At 36.9% G+C, this 23,691-nt stretch overlaps 1 protein-coding gene across 7 annotated transcripts in view; it reads right to left on the bottom strand.

Annotated features, from left to right (window-relative positions):
* The window catches only part of LOC113519878 (papilin), a 134,748-nt gene that overhangs the window by 11,582 nt on the left and 99,475 nt on the right, over positions 1–23,691 (bottom strand). For 3 of the 7 annotated variants that reach the window (XM_052900391.1, XM_052900386.1, XM_052900387.1), the window contains exons 16-46: positions 23,337–23,479; positions 23,211–23,250; positions 23,085–23,126; positions 22,133–22,852; positions 21,587–21,757; positions 21,393–21,470; positions 21,151–21,282; positions 20,031–20,232; positions 19,564–19,631; positions 19,276–19,476; positions 18,393–18,563; positions 17,556–17,673; positions 16,523–16,809; positions 15,570–15,746; positions 14,747–14,923; positions 13,871–14,050; positions 12,980–13,150; positions 11,921–12,005; positions 11,267–11,409; positions 10,539–10,709; positions 9,683–9,806; positions 8,761–8,854; positions 8,031–8,232; positions 7,308–7,481; positions 6,469–6,592; positions 5,785–5,866; positions 5,000–5,183; positions 4,071–4,253; positions 3,574–3,759; positions 1,502–1,730; positions 396–517 (exon numbers count right to left, since the gene is read on the bottom strand). In XM_052900391.1, coding sequence (XP_052756351.1) covers positions 396–517; positions 1,502–1,730; positions 3,574–3,759; positions 4,071–4,253; positions 5,000–5,183; positions 5,785–5,866; positions 6,469–6,592; positions 7,308–7,481; positions 8,031–8,232; positions 8,761–8,854; positions 9,683–9,806; positions 10,539–10,709; positions 11,267–11,409; positions 11,921–12,005; positions 12,980–13,150; positions 13,871–14,050; positions 14,747–14,923; positions 15,570–15,746; positions 16,523–16,809; positions 17,556–17,673; positions 18,393–18,563; positions 19,276–19,476; positions 19,564–19,631; positions 20,031–20,232; positions 21,151–21,282; positions 21,393–21,470; positions 21,587–21,757; positions 22,133–22,852; positions 23,085–23,126; positions 23,211–23,250; positions 23,337–23,479 — 5,181 coding nt within the window. The remainder of the gene's footprint in view (positions 1–395; positions 518–1,501; positions 1,731–3,573; positions 3,760–4,070; positions 4,254–4,999; positions 5,184–5,784; positions 5,867–6,468; positions 6,593–7,307; positions 7,482–8,030; positions 8,233–8,760; positions 8,855–9,682; positions 9,807–10,538; positions 10,710–11,266; positions 11,410–11,920; positions 12,006–12,979; positions 13,151–13,870; positions 14,051–14,746; positions 14,924–15,569; positions 15,747–16,522; positions 16,810–17,555; positions 17,674–18,392; positions 18,564–19,275; positions 19,477–19,563; positions 19,632–20,030; positions 20,233–21,150; positions 21,283–21,392; positions 21,471–21,586; positions 21,758–22,132; positions 22,853–23,084; positions 23,127–23,210; positions 23,251–23,336; positions 23,480–23,691) is intronic. The other 4 variants (XM_052900392.1, XM_052900388.1, XM_052900390.1 and 1 more) reach the window with 3 other exon arrangements.

The raw sequence follows: 23,691 nt of genomic DNA, 5'->3' as shown, positions 1-23,691 counted from the left end.
CTTATACTAAAACTCATTTTCAATGTATACAGTAATAAATTGAAAGTGTGTTTGTTTGTTTGTCACCTTATAGCGCTTTAACGGCTTTACTAAATGCTATGAAATTTGGTATACACGTATTACATACATATATGGAATGAAGAAGGCTACTTATTATCCCGGTAAAAGGTAAACGTATCCCGGTCACGCGGACGAAGTCGCGGGTAAAAGCCAGTTTTAAATAAAAAAAATATCAAGGAGGAGAAATTATATTGCAACTTTTTCATGAAAGAAGTCGTAGAAGAGTCCTTCTTGTTAGTGGGGAGGGAGTTTGTCCCGCAATTGGGCAGCTCGATACGTAAAGGAAATTGTTATTATTTTCATAGAATGGGAATAATGATATAATATGTATTTACCGATCTTGCAGTCGGCGGAGTAGTGCATGTCCTGCGTGACGGGGTCCCGATACGCGCTCGCCACGCACCGCTCGCCTTCCGGACACTGCTTGTCCGCGCACGGGTGGTCGATGCACTGGCATCTGTTATGCACACGACAAAAAAATACTCATTATTACTCAGTTGTGACATCGCAGGTTTTTGTACAAAAGTCGATTGCTTGGGTACCTCTGTCCCATTCGTGTTTCTACCGTGAAGCAGCTGTGTTTGCATGGCTGTGTTTCGGTTTAAAGGGTGGGATAAGGCAGTGAATTTACAGGGTACAGAGGAATAGCAACTGAGTCCTCAGGAATGGCAACGCATGGGAGGTATCATGGGCGAAACAGTATACTCTGTTATGTTCATGGTACTGCTCATGTCTATAGGCTACGGGTACCACTTTCCATTAAGTGGGCCGTCAGCTTGTTTGCCATTTAAAGTTGTATAAAAAAAAAATCAAAATTAATAAAAAGTTTTAAATATACAATCGGGACTTAACGCTATGTAAAAGCTTTTACAGGTAAGTAGTATCTACATACCTGCTTCTTTATTGCCGACGTTTCAAAATATATCGTATTTAAAATATGTGTAAACAACGTGAAAGTTTAAAATTAACTAGAGCAAAAAGTTTTATTAAACGTTTGGTGGTCCAACTGAAAGTCAGCATTGTGATTATATCATAACACAGCATATGGTGAGCGGAAGTCCCTTTCCGTATTTACAGAAGTACGTCATATAGTAAATAATGTTCTTCTATTTGGTTTTTCTTCTATGAAATATGGAATAAATGTTTTTCTACTCTATTCTAAATTATCTATAAAAGGGGGGGGGGGGGAGGATAGTTAGTAGAGGGGATTCCTCCATTACTAGCAATCCGATTTTTACGAGGACTCTATAAATCATCGTGATTTCATCCTCATCCTATCATCCCTCACTGGTACTTCTCCAGTGTATACCGATAGTGCAAACGGGGTTATCATTTCATCATCACCCATTAAAAGAATGCTAGGTTATGGAGGAATTCATTTTTTTTTAATGGGAAGTTTACTGAGACTGCCTGGAGCCGGGGCGGGCCGGCACGCAAGTACCTCTCGCAGCCGTCGTGGCCGCGGTAGCGGTGCAGGCCGTAGGTGCACTTGAGGTGGCGGCACTCCTGGCGCAGCGGCTCGCAGTCCACCTCGACGGGCACGCACGAGCAGCGCTCGCAGCCGCCCGCCGTGCGCGTGCGCTGCACACTGAACGCGCACCGCAGCCGCGCGCACTCCTCCTCGTACTGCGTGCACTGCTCCGGCTCCTCCACTTCGTTCTCGCTCGAGTCTATAAATATTTTTAGTGTTAGTTAAAATAAAAGGCTTACATCTTTCATTTATAACGATTATAGATGCACACAGAATCTTTTTGAAGCGATCGACACGCGAGTCCCGCCGTCGTGTGCAAAGATCACGGTTCGAAAAACCATAGCTCGCCACAAGGGCACAATGCGTATACGTGATGAAAAAGTAGAGCCCTGCGCACACAAGTATCGCTTGCTTGTAGTAGTGTTTTTGTTTCAGCGTACTTCCTAGTATCTTATGTTTCTTATCTTTTGGATATTCTCTATTCTGTGGCGAAATGCTGCCGTACAATTGTAAGTTTTTATGAAAACTGTGGGGTTTGCACACGGCGGCGTGGAGCGTGTGTGATGCGTAACTCGTACGTAAGGGACAGACATTTCACATTATAACAAAGTATATAAATATATAAAATGACAATAAAAAATAATAAAATAAATATTGTATCATATTAACAGAATAATAACATTAAATAATCATTATAGTATTTTATTCCTGAATGACATATATGGTAATAACGAAATATCAAGATTTGAGGCTCGTTTCAAATATTTTATGTATTGATCAATCTCGAGATAGGGATTTACAATTCCTAATTGGTTTTATGGCTAAAAAATTCAAAGTGCTAAGATACAGCACGGCAAGCTACAGTGACATTGCTTATCTTCTTAAAATTTGGGTGTCAATTATTATTTAGATGACCATGAAAAATTACATATTTAAATATTTAATAATTAGAATATTTTGAATTATTTTCTTCCAAATAAATCCCTAATAGTTGTCAAAATAAATGGATAGAATTATATGTATATATTATGTATGTACACGATGAAATCCAAATTATTACCATTCTTTTAAAGGTTTCAAACTTTATATGTGAATATTATGTGTAACTTATGCATATACTGAACTTTTTCTCCGAAGAAATATGGGGTGAAAAGAAAAAAAATATGAGAAAGTAGGCTAATAACTTTGACTATCACCATGTACATAAATGAAAAGCAAACCCCAATCATAAACACAAAAATGAAACCAAATTCAAAGTAGCAAAAAATGCAATTAGTAGATAGTGAGAGAGTGCAAGAAAGATCATGCAATCATGTGAGAAAGCGGTGCGCGTGAGTGCAGCAGTGAACGATTGCTCGAGCCCGATCTACACGCGCTATATGTATTGCACATGGTTAGTCTTAACTATATACAGGACAACGGCCATCATTACAAATTAATCACATTTTTTTTAAATGTCATCACATCTGAAATATAATTGTTAAATTCTGCCGTGCAGTTTCCTAAGATTCTTATCATCGGATTTAATGAAGCATAAGTAACAATAAGCATGTTTTCTTACATCGACCAAAATTCGCAGTTCTTTTTAGACTAAATACCAAGTTACGAGGCCGAAATTAACAATCGACGAACATTTGTAACACGAAGACAAATACACTGACTCTCCTGCATACACCATAGTCATCATCCTCTGGTGATTCAGTCCAACAAAGGCACGTCACAGAACTTAGTTCACGATGCAGAACAGCAAAGAGCGCGGTAGAGCAGGCGCGTGTGTCTCGTTTGCTGATACTAGTATTGCTAGATCTTATATATAGAAAGTCGGGACCAAAGACTACTATAAAATATTTATAGATCTAAAAAAAGCTAAGCACCTTAGATTAACTTGGTAAATTGGTTAACTTAAGTGTCCACTTCGAGTACTGTGCTTTGTGGAAAGTTTTGAATAGTCTCATCGTTGGACTTTTTGGTTCGTTGGATATCCTTGAAATCCCGACTTTCTTTTCAGAAATCTGTTAACACTGTATCGTCACGTGCCGTACCGGTATACTTCCATCGCTCGCAAAGTTCCACACAGTACTCGTACGAGGGAAAGTTGTTGTTAGTGCCTCCGCAGCCTCTGTACACAAGTGGCTTGCACTCGCCGTCCACTGGACTGTAGTAATAGCGTCTCGTTGGCACCTCACTACACGACGACCCCGTGTCCACTGGTTCTAGACATGCAGGCTCTAATCCCCAACCACCAACCCAAAACCATTAATTCCCATAAGAATAAAAGGAAGAATTCAAAAGGACAGAAAAGAAAATTAGAGTTTTCAAGAAAGTTCTATCTACTTTTGTTAGATTCTACTAGCATTTAATGATAATGAGTCTAAAATGTTTAGCAGTAAGACCAATGTTATTGGAGATATTAATGTTAGGTTAGGAAAATCATAAAGTACCAGAAGTCTAGATATGAAAGTTGAATATGAAAGTTGCGAAGCGACAATGGTGTCACCTCGTACACCATCTAGGAAACTAGATGATAAACATGTCTCACCAGGTCCAATGCCTTCACAGAAGTTCTCACATTCCTCGATAGTCGAGAACCTGTTTGGTCCACCGCCGCAGCCGCCATAGGTGTATCGTTCGCATTTGCCTGCTCTTATATCCCAGTAGTATTTAGGAATTGAATCCTTGCAGGTGCCCACGTCTAAGGGGTATCGGCATATCTGATACGCATCTGAAATAAAGATCTAAGTCTTAATATATTTAGGGCACACGTTATTTTTAGTTATGGCACAAAGAAGTCTTTGTTGGAAAGCAATCACACACAGTGGTCTATTAACTTTTCCTAACATTTATTAAATTCATGAAGATCTTGATTAATATCATTGCCTTTTACTGGAACTGGAACGATATGCAACATGATTGTAGCTGCTTGAGGGCTTATAATAGAATGATAGAATTACCTATTGAGACAGCTTTGTAAAAAGTAATTTGAATTTTTTCTTTTTTTTATACAACTTAGAATGGTAAACAAGCCTACGGCCCACCTGATGGAAAGTGGCAACCTTCGCCTATAGACATGAGCAGTACCATAGACATAACAGAGCATACTGTTTCGCCCATGATACCTCTTATGCGTTGCCATTCCTGAGGACTCAGGTGTTATTCCTGACACGAATGGGACAGAGGTACCCAAGTAATCGACTTGTACAAAGTCTCCCTCTGCATATGTATCTCTACCTTCAATTCTTCCCCTTTTACTTTTAGATAAAGGCACTGAATAAAATAAACAAACTTAAGTGATTTATGAAATGAAAACAAATTTGTATTGTATTGGGTTTTTAAGGAGCTCCCAAAAAGAGTTCACCTGTATTATTTGTATGTTTGTTATTAATGCTTTTTTAGAAAATATACTGCTAGAAAGAGGCAAATTCTTTTTCGGTTTGAGTTAAAGTTTAAAGAGATGTGTTGTGATATTACCAAGTCCTCGGAAGGTGCCGCAGCGTCTCTCGCAGTCCTCCTCGGTGAGATAGGTGCCGGGTAAGCGGCAGCCGCCATTGATGGCCGCCACGCACTCCTGCCTGCTTGGGTCGTAGTAGAACGCCGTGATGTTTTCGCCGCACGCCTCCAATGACTCGGGGATATTACATTCTCTATCTACTGGCTGAAAATTTACTGTATGTAAGTTTTTTTAAAGTGTCACGGTGGATGTTCTTTTACAAAATGGATTAGTTTTGAGCCGCGTGTTTGTTTGCGTGCATTAAGACAGTTAGTATTTTATAAGTAATGAGGACTAAAGAAAGCAATGAAAATAAAGAAAAGGCGTGTATGTATACTTAAATATCCTTAGACATTAGACAATTCTGGGTCCTACCCAGAATTGTCTCTTAAAAATGCACATGATGCGATGTTATGCATAGATAGAAGTTTTTTTTTATACAACTTAGAATGGCAAACAAGCTGACGGCCCACCTGATGGAAAGTGGTAACCGTCACCTATAAACATGAGCAGTACCATGGACATAACAGAGTATACTGTTTCGCCTATGATACCCCCCATGCGTTGCCATTTCTGAGGATTCAGGTGTTATTCCTCTGTATCCTGTAAATTCACACCATATTCCACCCTTCAAACCGAAACACAGCCATGCAAACACAACTGCTTCACGGTAGAAACACGAATGGGGCAGAGGTATCCAAGCAATCGACTTTTGTACAAAGTATGATGACGATGGCAAAAAGTGGATAACAAATAATAATATTACCTGTGCGGGTGGGGCGGGCGGCGCGGGGGTGGCGCTAGGCCGACGCCTACAGCGACCCTCACACTCCTCGCGGCTCTGGAATCTGCACACATCACAAATAACAGATAAAGGGAGCTCTTTTTTTATAAACTTTTATTCAATTTGCTTTAGTGGAAGGAGAAGGCATTATTGTTAATCCAGCACCAATGCGCGGTCTGCCCTAGAAACAACTGTGCTTAATTTCAGGTGAATTCATTACGATAGGCTTACTAACCTGTCTTTTCATCCTCATCTATCATCCTTTATTGGTATTCCGGCAGTGTATACCGTTAGCATAAACAGGATTAACACTCCATTATCGTTGATTAAAAAAAAAACTTGATTTGTTTGTTTTTTTATTCAAAAACAATCGATTATCATTTGCTGGCGTCTTATTGTGCTAAACTTTGTCACATTTATGTATGTTCGGTGACAGTACAATTTATGGTACCATATGTAAGTAGGGCTTAGGCGGGGCGTAAGCTCGGCTTGTTTAATAATGAAGATGGTAGACGGTCTAGGAACTCATAAATTACATATCACAAATTCGTAGTGTTTGGGCTCGTTTGATTTGTCTTTACCAAAAACATTACTCTGTGTGATTCCTAGAATCTAAGTATGAAGTTAATCTAAAGGCTTGTTTTTAAAAAATGTAAATTATATTACCTGTTATCGTTACCATTGCAGCCGCTGTACGCGAATTGGTAGCACGCGTCGCGCTGCTGCTCGTAGTACCAATATGTATAACTGTTCATGCAGTTACCAACCTCCAATGGTTGTGAGCACGGGTCTAGTCAAAAAGTAAGTGTTATATTAAGAAAACTGGTATTTTATACAACTTCCAATGTGAAAAATGTTACGGTTTAGATAGTGGGAGTACCACCGTCGTATGTAAACATAAATACTATCACGGATATTAATAGAATGTGTGGATTGGATACTTCCGAGGATGCAGAGAGAGAGAGAGAGAAAGTGAGAGAATAAATAATAATATAATTGTTACTCATATTATAAATGTGAAATTGTATATATTTGTTACTTTATAGCACTTTAAGGGTTTAATCAATCATTATAAAATTTGGTATACACTTACAATATGGCATGGAGAAGGTTATAGGATACTTTCTATCCTGGTCATGCGGACGAAGTCGCGGTTAAAATGTAGTAAGAGAACAATTGTATTTTGGTGATTTGCATCCTTCAGTTGGGTATTTAAACGATTAATAAAATGAGAACTATTATGCTTTTATACCCAGTAATATGGGTTGGGAGAGACGCCTTATTATTCGTCGGAGATACTAGTACAAACAATATCCGCAAAAAGTTGTCTGCACCTTTGCTCAGAAATATTACAAAAACACGATGAATGCAATACAATTACGATACTCCCGAACTGTATGCAGAAACTACTAACAAGAATTATCTGAACGGTAAATGACTATTACAGTATAGAATTAGCGGAGGCAAGATTTATATTTTCAGGACATAATACATTTACTCGGTACCTGTTTCAGATGCTTGGCAAATCTGCTCGCATTCTTCGATGCTAGAGAACCGGTTGGGCCCACCCTGACATCCGCCGTATGCGAAGTCGAGGCAAGATCCCGTTGCAGCGTCGAAGTAAATCTTGGAAATCGCCTCGCGGCACGGACCCGGGTCTTTCGGGTACTTGCATACATCTAGACAACATTCATAAACGTTAGCAGAACAAGATTTTGGAGTTAACTTCAAATGGAGTTCAATTTGAGAATTTTGAACGGATGAAAAGTGGTAATTGTCACCTAGACTTTGTGCCTATGCAGTTTACCTACTCTCTATCCAAATTCAAAATTTGCCTGGGATAGATCGCTTTTATCGATACCATTTACCCAATGTTTTCTCAGTGAGATCTTTTCATGTAATTGTTTATGATAAGTTTCATCATCAGCATATCTAATATAAGCTACCTCCTTGGGGGATTTTGCCAGTGGTTGCCACGCTTGACAAGCGCATTGGCAACCGCAGTCAGCTTTTGAAGATATTGTAAGATAGACGCTGCTGCCCATCCCTCGCCCTCTCTTTGTTGTCTCTTACGACACCCACAGGAAAGAAAGGGGCGGGCTATTCTACGTCTATGTCGGGACCGCACGGATAAGTTTACTACTATAATATTTTCGGCATCTCCTTCCCCCCCCCCCCCCCCCCCTCCTGCCTCCTAAATACGCCTATTGACAATTGTAGATACTGACCAATGTCCCGGAAGGCGCCACAGCTCCTCTCGCAAGCCTCTTCCGAGGCGAAGACGCCCGTGTGCCTGCAGCTGGCGCCGGTCGCGTCGTTCTCGTACGCCACGCACGCTCGCCTCGACTCGTCCAGGTACCAAACTACGCCTGCTTCCGTACACTCCTCCGCGGTGGGCAGAATGCGGCATTCTGGAGGTAGATTTTCAGCCTGCGAATTGTATGAAATGTTATATTTTTCAAATTTAAACATACAGAAATTTTACGTAGCTTTGCATTTTTTTAAATTTCTTTAGTTACATATCGGACTAAATACGTACACAAAACATCGAATTAAAAATAAAGTTTTTTTTTTTAACATTCCAGAGTCCGGTTTGAAATAATTATAATCATTTATAAAAAATAAAGACAATCTTTATTTTTTTCTGTCGGGTCGCGGTATAGGAAAGTTAATTATTACATCGTATTATTTAAAATTTCCTATTGTACAATACAATAGGAAATTTTAAATGTGAAATGAAACTAGAGTGATTGTGATGAAATATAAATAGTATTTACGTGAAATATATAGTAAAACACATAATTTAAAAATTTACCGTCCAAAGGGGATAAATTATTATGTTTCTCAAGGCCCACTAGTTGAGTAAGGAATTGACTCAACTGAACACGAGATGGCGTAAAAGATAAAAGTATGAATAATTGTTACGTCACCAAGCTCGTCGGTTTAGTGACGACTTACCGGCGCAATGGTGGTAGTTGTGGTGGTAGTGACCGGTGTGGCAACAGCCGGCCCAGTTCTGCAGCGTCGCTCACAATCCTCTTCCGTGTCGAACCTGCGTATACATTGATACGTTAGTACACAGTATATAGCAGTACTTAATACATAATACAATATTTATATGTATGTTGGGCACATATATATGTGCTACATGTAGGTACATGCTTTTTCTTGTTTAATTAACAGTTTTATTTATTGTACTGGAACGCTAGCGCCTCTGCCTTGAGGAGGTGGGCGTTGACAGCCACGACACAGTTATTTTTAACTAATGTGGCTGTTATAGTACACTACCCTACAATTGTAATTTTTTATGGTTCCAATAAATACATTTTTAATTTTTTAACTTACCGTAAAACTCTAGCTATTAAAATGTTCGGTAAGTTTAAGTGTCCGCTTAATATTAATAACAATTTAGACAGCGTAATAATTCCGTTTTCTCAAAGAAGGTTGACGCAGGCAGGCGGCTGGTCGTAAAATTAAAAACTAAATCTTTTTGTAATATGGATAAAAACATTACGCCGATTCCAAATAATAATTGGAATAAGGATAGAAAGAAGATGAATAACTCTGTTTGCCAGTAGTTGCCACGCATGGCAGGCGGGTCGGCAATCGCAGTTAGGCTTTTCGCGTTGTTTTAAGAGAGATGCTGCCGCCCTTCCCTTAACCATTCAGTTCCTCTAGTCGCCTTTTACGACACCCACGGGAAAGAAGAGATAGCCAAATTTATGTCAGAATGCTAATATTTATATCCTGCATATGCACCACAAATATAGAATATCGAATTTACGTGAATCAAATATGATAAAAAAAAAATTTCGAATAATGCTAACGATTTTGATTCGCCCTTAGTTAGTTATCTCTGATAGTGTTTGGTGTACGATACCGGTTGCCATTTCCTTCGCAGCCGCCGTACGTGAACCGGCTGCAGGAGTCGGTGGCCGGGTTGTAGAACCACTTCATCTGCGACTGGTCGCACGGGCCCGACATCATCGGCAGCTGGCAGATATCTGTGGCAACGTAACAATGGTAAATTGTGAGTGGAACTCGCAACCGTACGCCTATCTAGTTACATTTAAAAAAAAAAAAACTGTAAGGTGTCTTTACTTGTATTTTTTTAATGGTAACGATGAAATGGTGATCCTGGATGCACTATCGATATACGTTGGTGGAGAATTAGTGAGTAATGATAAGTGAGGTTGAAATCAAGTCTTTGGCCCAATATGACAAATTTAGGTACTAGGAACTGACCACGACTGTTTCCAGGGAGAAACGTGCGGAGAGCGACCATACAGGGTGTATATAATATAGGGTAGTTGGGATAAAAGGATTTTATTTATTTATTTCTTAAACTTAATATGGCAACGCATGGGGAGTATCATGGGCGAAACAGTATACTCTGTTATGTCCATAGTACCTACTGCTCAGGTTTATAGGCGAAGGTTACGATTTTCCATCAGGTGGGCCATCAGTTTGTTTACCATTCTAAGTTGCATTAAAAAAACTACCTCACAGGAATTCCTACTTCGATAGTTAAGTAATTTATCAACATCAACCATAACGGAAATAATCGATAATTATTTCTGAGTCAGAGGCTCCGACTACTTCATCAAGGGTCATAGTCCTGAGAATATTCTTTAGATTTATATTTATTGTTTCTTCCAAAAGATTACAGTATAATTTTGCAGAGACAAGAATGAATCATATTTCTACGTTGGTATTTACAGCAATAGTACACTCACCTTGTGAGGTAATACAATAATACGTGCAGTAGTCTTCATTAGGGAAGTTGTTCCTGTTGCCGCCACAGCCTCCGTACTCGAATGTGGTGCAAATACCGCGGGCGGAGTCGTAGCCCCATCGGGTCTCAAAGTTGTCGCATTGACCAGGGTCCAACTCCAGGAAGCAGAACTCTGAATTGGAAGGAGCTTATAAGTAACAGGACTATTGACCAAATCATATCATCAGTCGTGGAGTATGTTGTCCAGCTACTGACCAAAGGCTCTCCCCAACTTTTTTTATTTCTTTTTAGACAGTTTCCAATCATATTCTTGAGAAAAACAAACCGTATATATTTCATATTTTCTATAAAGGAATAGTCATAGACATAAATAGTCATGATAAACTATGACATGGCTTTTGTTTATTCCCGTGAGATTTTTTACCATTCCTTAGTTAATGTCTAATGCCAGTAAGGTCCTGGGGCATCTTACCTGCTTTTCTGTTTACGTCAATATAACCATGCAACTAGGTGATAAAGATTTGTATTATACATTCTTTTATAAAATAGGTCAAACATGAGTCTTACTGACTTGAGCTGAGACTTACTGAATAAAGAATATCGTTGAAATCCTTTCAAACGTTTTCTCGTGATGAGGTAACAAACAAATAGACGGGCGTCAATTGTGATTTTAAAGATGTCGTCCAGCGTTTTCGAAGTTTAATTAGTATTCTCTATTAAATATGTCACCTGAAGTGTCTGGATGGGCGGGCTGCCGCGTAGTAGTGGTAGTGGTGGTTGGATGTTTCTCAGCGCATCGCGACTCGCATTGTTCCAAAGAATGGAAGTTGTTTTCGTTGCCACCGCACCCGCCGTAGTAGAATTGTAAACATCTAGAACGATCCATCTGATCTTAATAATATGGAACTACAGTCAGTTTAATATATTTTAATAAAGAGGAAAATATGTTTTGTTGAAATTATCATAGAAACATTCTCTAAATTAAATTATTAAGAAACCGAATCATTAAGAATGTTAATCGACATTTTGTTTGTATTACCATTGGACATCAGTAAACTGTCCACAGTCGGGTCAATTATACGTTTTGTTTAACGTTCTATTAAGTTTTACTGAAGCAGAGTATACTATACGTGCGATATAAAGTATCACCTAACCAAATATATAGGATATCAAAAAACAAAGCCTTTGCAGAAGAGGGTTAGCTCTTGGAGTTATTTTCATCATCACATCATCAGATATTTAAAATTATCCTCTAAATCTAAAGTCAAGACTTACAAATAGCAATACTCAAATTGATCTCTAAAAATACTCCAAAAAACTTCCACTTCAAAAAACAATTTAAGTATGTAACTAAATGTAGGTATATTCAATACGTAAACAAACCTCTTTTGAGCTGTATCGTAGTACCAATTCTGTCTGTAGTCCGCGCACTCGCCGATTTCAGCTGGCAGCTCACAGATATCTTTGACTGTCGGAAAATACACACTGGAATATATATCGGTATAATGGAAGTGTGAGCGTTAAATCTTTTCTATACCGTAATTGATGGGAAACAAGAATATTACACGAGCGTTACCAATCCTGAAGAAATCTTATTTTATATCTTTTTTGGGGAACCCCACAGTGAAGCCGTTTGCAGAAACATCTCTGCAGAAAGCTTATTTTACAATTTGAGCTTTTGCAGATAAAAGCTTCTTTGACCCGGAATATACGAAACCATTTAGGGTCTAGCATTTAATTTAAATTTCTTGAGGATATCGAGTAATGCTATAGTTACCCATGGATATCATATCAATTAATTAAGAAACACGATGCAACATTAACTACAGATATAGGATTAGAGAAGACAAAATTATTTACAGCATGCCACTAACAAGAATTGAAGAGGAAAATTAAGACATAATCATGCTCTCTACAATGGCTGCAACCCATAAATTATGCTGATCTCTGTGTAAAAATAACTAGTTACCTACTTTGATATTGGAGTAGTTAATTATCTAGTAAACGAAATAGTTGCGGAGGGTACATTTGTTGAACTAATATTACACAAAACTTCAATACCACACGAGTACTTAATACGTAATATTTTATCTGTTGCCAATCTTCTCATTCACTCAAATCACGATAGTTGTTATTTATGAGTACATATTTGTCCAATACAAATGGGTACTTTCTATTACTTATCTATTAATTACTTGTATGATTTGAGATAATTTGATTTTTTGAACCCCAAATAGATATTATAAAAGGTCAGGAAAAAGATTTAAACTTTATTTTATGAGTGTTACAGTTAAACAGATTCTATATTTTGTCTTTCCTTGATCTTTAATTTAATCTTTGAGCTTACATATTTTATGTTCCGTAGGTATATGTATGGGTATATGGTCAACATCATCGTTGATGAAGAAATTACCAATTTTTAGGCTATCACCTACTACTCACCATGGACAGATGGACAATCATCGATGCAGTGTTGCTCAAAATCGAACCTGTTCTCGTTGCCCCCACAACCAGTGTAGTAGAATGGTACACATCGATTCTCTGTTGTACTGAAGGACCATTTGGCATATACTTCTGTGCAGTTTCCAGTGTCTTGCGGCAACTTGCATTTAGCTGTTAGATACAAGATAGCCTGATAGCCCGTGCAACCCAATGTTAGTGGAATTCTTCATTGGCTGGTCTGCATGAGACACTTATAAATACTCATTCTAGCAGTCAATGATGAATTAGGAAAATGTTAAAGTATTTTATACAAATGTTAAGAATGTAAATTATTAAAGCACGTATTAATAAATTGTATTCAATATCTTCTATTTTACTTTTGACGTGGCTTCTTGATTGATTGACTTTTCAATAGATTATCAGTTCTATATGTGCACCGCTCAGTTCAATTTATTAATACGAGCCTAAAGTTAACATTAAACAATTGGTAAACTTAGAAGCTTAGATTAGATTAAATTAGACTTGTTTATTTGCCAAAACATTGTATTAAATAAATAAATCTTCTAAGTTGACTAATTACTACATTAGTAACTTTACAACTGAAAATCCACACCGTAACATGCAAAAAATATCTATTTTATTTTGTTAAGATTACAAGAAGTGTAAGTATTAGTCAAAGAGAACATGAATCAAATAAGAACATACAGCAAAAATCTTTAATTTTCCATCACCATATAATAAAAACACATTACGATAATTTAGCAATAATCAAGATTCATGATAAAGTGCTATTTCTACTGGAAAATGTACCACAATCATGGCTAGTTATCGTGCAATATTTTCTAGCTAGTCAAATACCTGAACTTTACCATTTCCATGTCAAATACTTACGTTTAGGCTCTCCCGGAGTGTCGCACCGGTGTTTGCAGGCAGCCTCCGTACTGAATCTGTTGGTGTTGCCTTCACAGCCACCCCATGTGAACTGTTCGCAACGTCCACTGTCTGGGTTGAAGCCCCATCGAATATAGTTACCCGCGCAGCTTCCAGGGTCAAGAGGAAGTGAGCATTGGTCTGTAAGAATTAAACAGTGTGTTATATTTGACTTCAGTCCATGAATGTTTTTAATACAACAAGCATCACTTTTTTAACTTTATTAATTATTGTGACTAGGAAAAGCCAATAATAGCGATATAACAGATTGTACGCGTGCTCCCTCTCGAAACCATTGTGGTTAATCAGTGAATTCCACATGAATCCATCATGATGGGCTAACTGACCTGTATTCTTTTTCATCTATCATCTTTTATTGGTGACCAGCCTGCGTATGCTAGGGGGGAAGGGATTGTTAGTAATGCGGACTACCAGTCCCATTGCTAGCAATATACCCTGGCAGGTCGACCTCCACGTGGTTCCCCCTGGAAACAATCGTGCTGAATTCCAGATGCATTCATCACGATAGGCTAACTGATCTGCTTTTTCATTCTCACCTATCATCCTTTACTGGTGTTTCGCCAGCGTATACCGTTAGCGCAGGCGGGGTTACCATTTCATTATCATCCATTAAAAAAAAGCCAGCATATGCCAATAATGCTGGCAAAGTTATCATTCCATTTAAAAAACTTGTGATGGTTCATAGACCTTGGTAATCGTATACCAATATACGGGTCTTATGCTTGTTTGCTAGCACTGTTGTACAATAAATGTTTTATATAAAAAATACAGAATAGAAAATAATAAATTCAGGGGGAAAGTGCAAGTATTACATACCGACAGCTCTGGTGGGCTCGCACTGAGTCCTACACAGTTCCTCGGACTCGAAATTATTTCCGTTACCGAGACAGCCGCCGTACACGAACTGCGAGCAATGTTCCCGCGCCGAGTCGTAGTACCAGCGTAGCAGGTAGCCCGCACACGCGCCTTTTACTTGTGGTAGCTTGCACGCGTCTGTGAGAACATGTACATAGAATATCAATAATAGATCCACTGCTAGCAATGTCAAGTTGTTTCCATGCGGTTTCTCCTGGACACCATCATGGTTAATTCATAGTGAATTAATTAAGTCGTTAATTGACTTGATTTCATTCTTGCTCATCATCTTTCACTGGCGCTCCCTCCAGCGTATACCGATACCGTAGCGGTGGTTAACATTGCATTATCATCGACGAGTATTGAACGGAATATGCTTTAAGGTTGGTATTGGAAATAATTTATCGCTTATAGTGCCACATTTTTTAAAAGTGCTGTGGTACGATGTCTTATATACATATATAACGGGAAATTAAAGAAAGGAAAAGACTTCCAAAACAAAACACGATGAATTCCTTAATTTCCCTTTATATAAACAAGGTATTAAAAAATTAATATAAGTCCTAAAAATAATAAATGCTATGGCGTTGGGGAATATATTTGTAGCTGAAACATTACAAAGTTATATAACAGGAGCAGCAGAATTTTGTGCATAATTACTAAGTAAGAAGTACAAAAAATAAGAATATGTGCCTTAGACGCATTTTGCGGGTATTAGCAGAAGTAGTTTTAAAATAAGTTTTACAAATGTTCAAATAGTAGAGAGATATTACGGTTGAGTTACCTTTGGGCGACGGTTGCACGCAAACATCTTCACATTCTTCCTTGGTAGAGAATCTATTCCCGTTGCCTTCACATCCGCCATACCAGAAGCGCGAGCAGCCACCGTACTCCATGTCATAGAACCAATACACCGAGTAATTGTGGCACGAGCCACGATCGGTCGCCAGGCTGCATGCAGCTATAGAATAGAATAGAATATGAAAAATATATTGCCAAAAAACCACAATTACAAAAGAAAATACAAAAATATTACATATATAAGAAGTGTTTCATATTAGGCAAAAGGAACTGGCTCAGCTGATGCTGTGAGTGTTCCATTGCAATGTGTACAGTTGCACCGAGCTGGTTTTCAGCCAGTATCTCTTTTAACAAAATACAATAAAAATGAAAATGGGTACAACTGCAATTGCCTGTTACTGTACATATGACAAGTTCATTTTTGCAACGAAGTTAATGATCTTCTTTATGGATTGTGGTAATTATCACTACATCAAGTTAAAATACAATAATTAAATTAAAAACCTAATACGCTACCAATACCATCTGATATGTGTTGCCATTTTAGAAGACCAAGATGTCCTCAACGGAAATCGTTGCCCTTGTTTCTTAAAAGCAAAAGACAACAACGAAAATATATGTAAGTACAGGGATATGCTCTATTACAAAGCAAGTCATAAATTCTGGTTGTATTTTATGCAGATCTTGACCTTCAATTTATTAAACTTCTCCTAAAAGATATGATATTGTAATCGAAGGGCTTTCGCTAAATATCAACATTGTTTGGCTATAGTATAACGCTGAGCGTAGATAATTTCAGCAGTTTTGTATATATTTATATACTAATGAATGCTATATTAATTCGTATAAACACTTTTTTGTAAGTAAAACAATGTTTGTTGAACAAATTATTATTATTTTCTAAATCAAAAGCAAGTAAATAACATTTAAACCAACCTTGTCTACTTTCAGGAATGTCTGTGCATCCCAAGAATTTCTTTCCTTTAGCTTCAGTTTGTCCATCAGGGCAGCAACCATACTTGCTGGATGCGCAATCGCAGCCCTCCATGTTAGGTCCAATAGCTGGAGTATTCTGGTCACCACAACATCCATATTTGGATTCACGGCAGTGACAGCCTTGACGGTTAGGACCCTTAGCGATGGTGACGCCATCCTCACAACAACCGAACTGGTACGTGTGACAGTCACAGCCTTCGAACTCGAGACCTTTGGCTGGCGTATTTCTGGCGACATAATAGTTTACAAATTATCTGTCTACTTGAATTTCTTTGCATAATAACGATTAACTTCCAGATAAGTGGCAAACAAATCTATCGATGAAATTATTATCGCTAGGGACTTCATGAGATAGAATGAGATAACAACATCTAGTGTCTTGTTCTTTTTCATGCTAGAGCTCACTGAAACAGTTTTATTGATAGAATTGTTTGCCACTTGTCAAGAAATTTAGAACTTGGTGAGATTACTTGATTTAAACCATTACGCCTTATTGTTGTATCCACCGTTAACTGTCCACTGTTGAACATAACCTCCCCATAAGAGGGTTATGCTAGTATTTGCCACGTTTGGTAAGCGGGCTGGCAAACGCAGTTTGGCTTTTGGTGATATTTCAAGAAGGATGCTGCTGCCCATCCCTACACCATAAGCTCCCTTGATCGCCTCTTACGACATCCGTGGGAAAGGAAGGGGTAGCCTATTGTGTATCGGAACTTACATGGATATAATATACTAATTGGCCTTAGACTAACATATCTTAATAACTTGAAAATCAACCTTAAGTAACAATTTGAATGCCATTTATATAGCAATATAATTTTAGAGAGCAACTTACTTTATTTTGTCTTGATAAACATTTTTGGGGAAATATATTTATCTCTAAGTTTGTAGTGCAATCTAACCAGATCATGATACGTTTTAAATAAAGTTTTACTTAATTAATGAAATGGTTAAAGTAGTAGATGCCAATTACCCGTCTGGACAACAGCCGAACTCGCTAAATTGACAGCCGCATCCCTCATTTTCGGGCCCACGGGCGGAGGTGACTTCATCTGGGCAGCAACCGAACCGTGTGTCCTTGCAGTTGCAACCTATAAAAAAGTGTGTTTGCTCTTCCATAATCTTAATGATCTATGTTATTACTTAACTATTTGTAAGTTAAAGATGTTTATAGATAATTCAAAACAACAAAACTGATACAAAACGATATAGAGCACAGAGGCACAGTAATAAATCATTTCGAAATAGAGGACCATGTTAATCTAATATATAAAAATACGAAATTTTTTAAGTTGTTGTTAATTGTTAATAGTTAAGTTGCAAGATGGCAATCGAATATAATAATTGTAGTAGGATAAATTTTCATGTATAATTCTCGAAATAATGTATATGGTAAAACAACATTTGTTGAGTCAGCTAGTAAAATACTAAATATTGAAAATCTGATAGGGAAACCCAAAAACATGAGCCAATGATGACGAAAAAGATAATCAACATAGAATTACTACTTCTAAAGACTTTAATGTGTCGCAAAATAAAATCATATAGGATTTGTTCTTTGGGTTTTAGTTTCTTTTCTAATTTAGGAACTGAATATATTAAACTTGGATCAATTTGCATGCCCTGGCTTGTAGGCAACTACTTATTTAGATTTTTCTTAAAAATAAGTATTACTTTTATTGTAATTAAAACTTATAGTTAAAGAATGAGTCAGACCAATTATAATTATGAATCAAAATCATAACCTAGAATGCAGACACGTAAACATTGGTTCAAATGTCTTGAAGTGACAAGTTCATGAATTCGTTACCTTCAAAGTGTGGTCCTTTAGCAGGTTGGTAGTTATCTGGGCAGCAGCCATGCTCGTATAATAGACAGCAGCCCTCGTTGTCGTAGCCATGCGCGGGAGTCTTCCCGTCTGCACAACATCCGAACGCGGACGTGTTGCAGTTCGCACAATTCGTCTTGTCTGCGTCGTCCGCTGAATTCAATATAAAATAAAATTGTATGGTCAACCATACAAATAACATTTCTTGTGATATAGTAACGTTACATATTTTCAAATAATTTAAGAAAAACAACAAGTAATTGATTTAACCTCCAATATTTGTTCTGTACTAATTCTTGTTTTATGATAAAAGTTAGTACATTAAATAAAAATTTAAATCAATATAATGTTGAAATAAGAGTTAGTTGACGAAAATTTTCAATCTAATATCTAAAATGTCTTAAAGTAGGATAATAATTTAAATACGGTTCACTCGGGTTTCATTTCAAATGTATACGTCAGTAGCAATGTAGGTGTAAATTATTTATAATATAATAATTAGTGTCTAATTGCATGTAAAATTAGAGAAAAAAAATGCAGTAATATTATAGAACATTGAAATACTTTATAATATACTATTTATCCTAAAATATCTTTAAAAGCCTAACTGCGGTTGCCAACCCCTTGCCAAGCGTGGCAACTACTGGCAAAACTCCTGTTATGGGGAAAACTTATGTCCAGCTGTGGACAGTTAACGGCTGAAATAATAATAATAGTACTCATCTGCTAATAGAATAATATAATATATTTCCAGCAATTCAGAATATATGAAACTTTGCAGTAAAATAAGAGAGAGAGAGAGAGAGAGCCATAAAAATTGCTTTCTCCTGATCAATAAAAGAGATAGATGTTGAAATATTATTACCGGTAGTAACACCATCAGGGCAGCATCCGAATTCAGTTGTATTACAGAGACAGCCGGCACCTTTTGGTCCGCTCGCCACGGTACTGTTGTCAGGACAGCACCCGTATTTAGACTTCGCGCATTTTGCTCTTTTCTGCTCCTCTTTCTTTTTCTTTTCTGCTTGAGCCTTCTTCTTAGCTTCAGCTGCTTTTCTCTTAGCTTCTGTGTTAGTCAAATTGATTTTTTTTACACATATACTGTGAAATACCATATGTGTGAATATTTTCAATAGTTAATATTATCAATTACCTGTTTCAGGACATCCCGCCTTTTTGGGACCAGTTGCTTTAGTTGAACCGTCTTCGCAACAGCCATATCTGAAATGATATTATTTTGATTAATAAACAGCGAACTTTCCTGCTTGTATAATTAAAATTTCTAAGAATGAAATTTATACTGAAATTATGAACTATGATGACAATTTAGGAAAAGTTGCTATTTAAAATAAATACATACACTTCTTTCTTAACATCCATTTAAAGAATATCCTATTAGTAAAAATGGACATATTTTCTGAAAAACATATCGAAAAACGATAACACATTTCGAACAATACTACACACATCTAACTATCAAGGTGGTACGAGAAGCTCTACATTTGGATATCATATTTCTATATCTACGATTCTTTGGATAAACTCTTTGGTTTTACTGAAAGAAACGAGTAGAAAATGGTTGCCAATAATTTTAATTTCATACTGCACAAAATTACTCACTTAGAAGATTTACAAGCCGGCGGACATCCTTCTTGGTCGTTGCCTTCAGCGGGTGTGATGTGGTCAGATTGGCAACAGCCATATAGTGTCTCGTTGCAAGGCAGCACTGGGCAGTCTTGCCCTTTAGGTCCGGCTGCAGGAGATACTCCGTCCGGACAGCATCCGAATTTAGACTCTTTACAGGTCTTCGGGTTGGGACAACCTATTGAAAATTTGTAAATATTTTATAAGAAGTGAAAATTGTTTCAAAAACATAAAAATGTGATACACGTTTTACTAATATAATAAAATTTTAACTAGACGATGTTTGTATATAGGAGATATTGAAGGAAAAATAATATGTGGAGTCTTAATAATAATTTTACATGCAAAAGCAATAATTTTTAGAAATTTTATGTTATGTGTATGTTTGTTTCGGAATTACACAAAAACCACTGCACCAAATTGGATACGATTTTAGTTCATATATGTGTAGAACAATTTAGTAGTAGTGCAACAAGTTTTTTTGATGGTGATAATAGAAAGACAACCCCGTCTGAGCTATCGGTATATGCTCGTGGGGCACCAGTACATAATAGAGAAGACAGAAATCATGCTAGTTGGCATGAATTTACCACGTTATTAATTTACAGTGTCTCGACACAGTGTATTGTTAGCAATGGGAGCACTCGATAGACTCAATTACTGATAATCCTTTCTTTTCAAGATAACAAGTTATTGTTTTTTGTCCTATGTCTTTGTTCACGTCATTGGGATATGTTAATTCAATGAGATAAATATGTAGCCTATATCCTTCTTCATCAATAGACGTGCATACCAAATTTCATGATGATTGGTTGAATCGTTAAGGCGGCAAGAGGTAATAAACAAATTCACTTTTGCATTTATATTACTAGTTATGTATCATGGATTCGCCCTTAGAAATCAATTATAAAGTATCCAGTATTCTAAGTTAGTACGTATATAATCTCTTCGTGTACCAAATTTCATTTAAATTCATTTAGTAGTTTTTGCTTGCAAGAGTAACAAACATCCATCCATCCAAATATACTTATAAATTTCCGCATTTACGAGTACAATAGTATCTAGCAGGATTATTACGAATTTTTAGCAATTGTACCTTCATCAAATGGTCCCGCTGCGGGCGTCCTCATATCTGGACAGCAACCAAACTTGCTCATTTTGCACTTGGACTTCCTACGTTTGCATACCCTCTTCTTGCCTTGCATTGTTGTTGAATAGTCCCAGATCGCTATAATAAAACGTTATTATGTTTTTAAAGGAATTTATACGATATTTATAATTACGTAACATAATATAAGATTATTATACATTTCATTTCAATAATCTCCATATACTTACTTGATCCTTCCGATTCAGTGCTCCATTCTTCTGTACTAATTTCTGTCGTTGAGTATCCTTCTGAACTACTTTCTGTTACTGAAATAGATTAATTCTCTAAATTTATATTTGTGATAAATAAATGAATGTAAAAGGTAAGGGACTTGAAAGTATTTTTATTAAATTATAGTTATAAGTATTAAATAAAAAATTACCTTCAGTATCTGTGCTTCCAGTTCCCTCGGTGGTACTATATTCAGTTTCAGTAGACCCACCGGACACCTCAGTGGTACTAATGTCAGTTATATCTGATCCAGTTTCAGTAATCTCAGTCTCAGTACTTTCAGTAGATCCCGTAAATTCAGTTGTGCTCAAATCTGTTGAACCTAAAATACAAAGGAAATTAGTCAGTATAATGTTTTAATTTGCTAGCTAAAATTCTATAAATTGTATTAAGAGAATGAGTCACTGTAAAAAAGATTTCCTAAGAGCATTGACAACAAATGTTCTGTGTGTAGCAAAAGTATTTACTAGATCTGTAAATTAGAAAATATGCAGATGAAAATCTCTTATTATGTAAGAAACAATAAGACTAATAATAATACCCAGTAAGAAAGATTTTTTTAGAAATCCCCATAGTAACGGGAGAAAATGGCTTCGTTCTACATAAGTAGTTTTTCTTTTTAAATGTAAAATTTTTAGAATGCTGGTAAGACAGATTACCTAAACGTTTTAATTATAAAAGAAAGAATTTAACTTACTATCAGTAGAACCAGTTTCACCAGTACTGCCGTATTCAGTAGTAGCACCTGACTCAGTTGTTTCACCCGTAAATTCAATTGTAGACGATTCTTCACTAGAACCAGTCTCAGACGTTATATCAGTTGAGCTATCAGTTGAGCCATCGTTTGTGGTTGAAGTGAAATCACTTCCGGTTGAGCTTTCTGTCGGTTCTGATCCGGTAATATCTGTAGATCCTGATTCTGTTGTTATATCGGTTGATTCTTCTGTGGTGCTCGATTCTGTACTTTCATCAGTAGAGCTAGATGAAGTTGTAGAACTAATATCATTAGTCGTATCCGTGGAGCTTAGATCGCTGGTTAAATCAGATATAGCAGTAGAGCCCGATTCGGTAGTTCCACCTGTAGAGTCTGTTTCACTTGTTTCATCAATGACACTAGATTCAGTTGAACTATCTGTCAAGCCAGAGACAGTAGATTCTTCTGTAGACTCTGACTCACCAGTTACCGTTGCACCAGATTCTGTTATATCAGTTGAGCTTAATTCACTCGTCTCAGTCGAGCCAGTTTCAGAGGTTTCAACGGATTCAGTTGTATCAGTAGAGCCAGATTCAGAAGTTTCATCAGTGGCTCCAGATTCTGTTGTTTCAGTGTTTAATTCGCTTGACACTGTCGAAGATTCACTTTCTGCCGTATTGGTGTCTGTGTCGGTTGTCAAGAATTCGGTCCAACCTGACCCTTCTGTAGTGAAATAGAAGATGTTCTGTTTAATATATACATATAGCCCCTTAACAATTTAAAGAAGTAGCATACCAAATACAGCCACAGTGGTGATGCTGGTTTATATTAATTGATATTGATATATGACATATGATATGAGAGTATAGTATAGATTTATATGTCGCATAGCTGCCACTGTATTTGGTATGTTAAATTTATATTATTTTAATATTTAATAATATAAAATCATTACCTCCAGATCCAGATTCGGTTGAGAGTGTCCAGCCTGATCCTTCTGTAAATTAAAATAGCTTAAACAATAAAAAAAAAATCCAAATGGATTAAAAATATTGGCAATATACTATTTAAAATAGATTACCTATTGTTGACGGGCTATCGCTAAACATGAGATCTTCCATCTAAAAAATATAAATAATATCTATTATTATTTACAGTACAAATATAGATACAATTGTGTTAGGTTAGGTTTCGGGAGCAGAATTACCGTGAAAGGCGTACTGGCACTTTCTTCTTCGGCACCTACTTCTTCATACGCCTCAGTATCTTCTTCTTCCTCTGTACAATCTTCGTCTTCGTAGTCTGCGTCAATAATAGGAGCAGCGCTTGCATTCACTGGCAGAGTTTCATCTAAGGAGAAATATTTATGTAAATGAAATAATGAATGTATAACTAACATAATCACATTTACAATATTTGATACATGGCGCAGACATAGTTAATCTAATTAAAATAACTAATTTTTTACACTGTCTTTAATCTAGGCATTCCACCACCTGTGCCACCATATTTTCGGTATTTGCCTTCTTAGGACATACCATTTTGTTATTAAATTTGAACAT

This window comes from Galleria mellonella, unplaced genomic scaffold (assembly GCF_026898425.1).
Source record: "Galleria mellonella isolate WM207_F2 unplaced genomic scaffold, CSIRO_AGI_GalMel_v1 utg65, whole genome shotgun sequence".
NCBI classification, from domain to species: Eukaryota; Metazoa; Arthropoda; class Insecta; order Lepidoptera; family Pyralidae; genus Galleria; species Galleria mellonella.
This window is presented reverse-complemented; position numbering and strand designations above follow the sequence as displayed.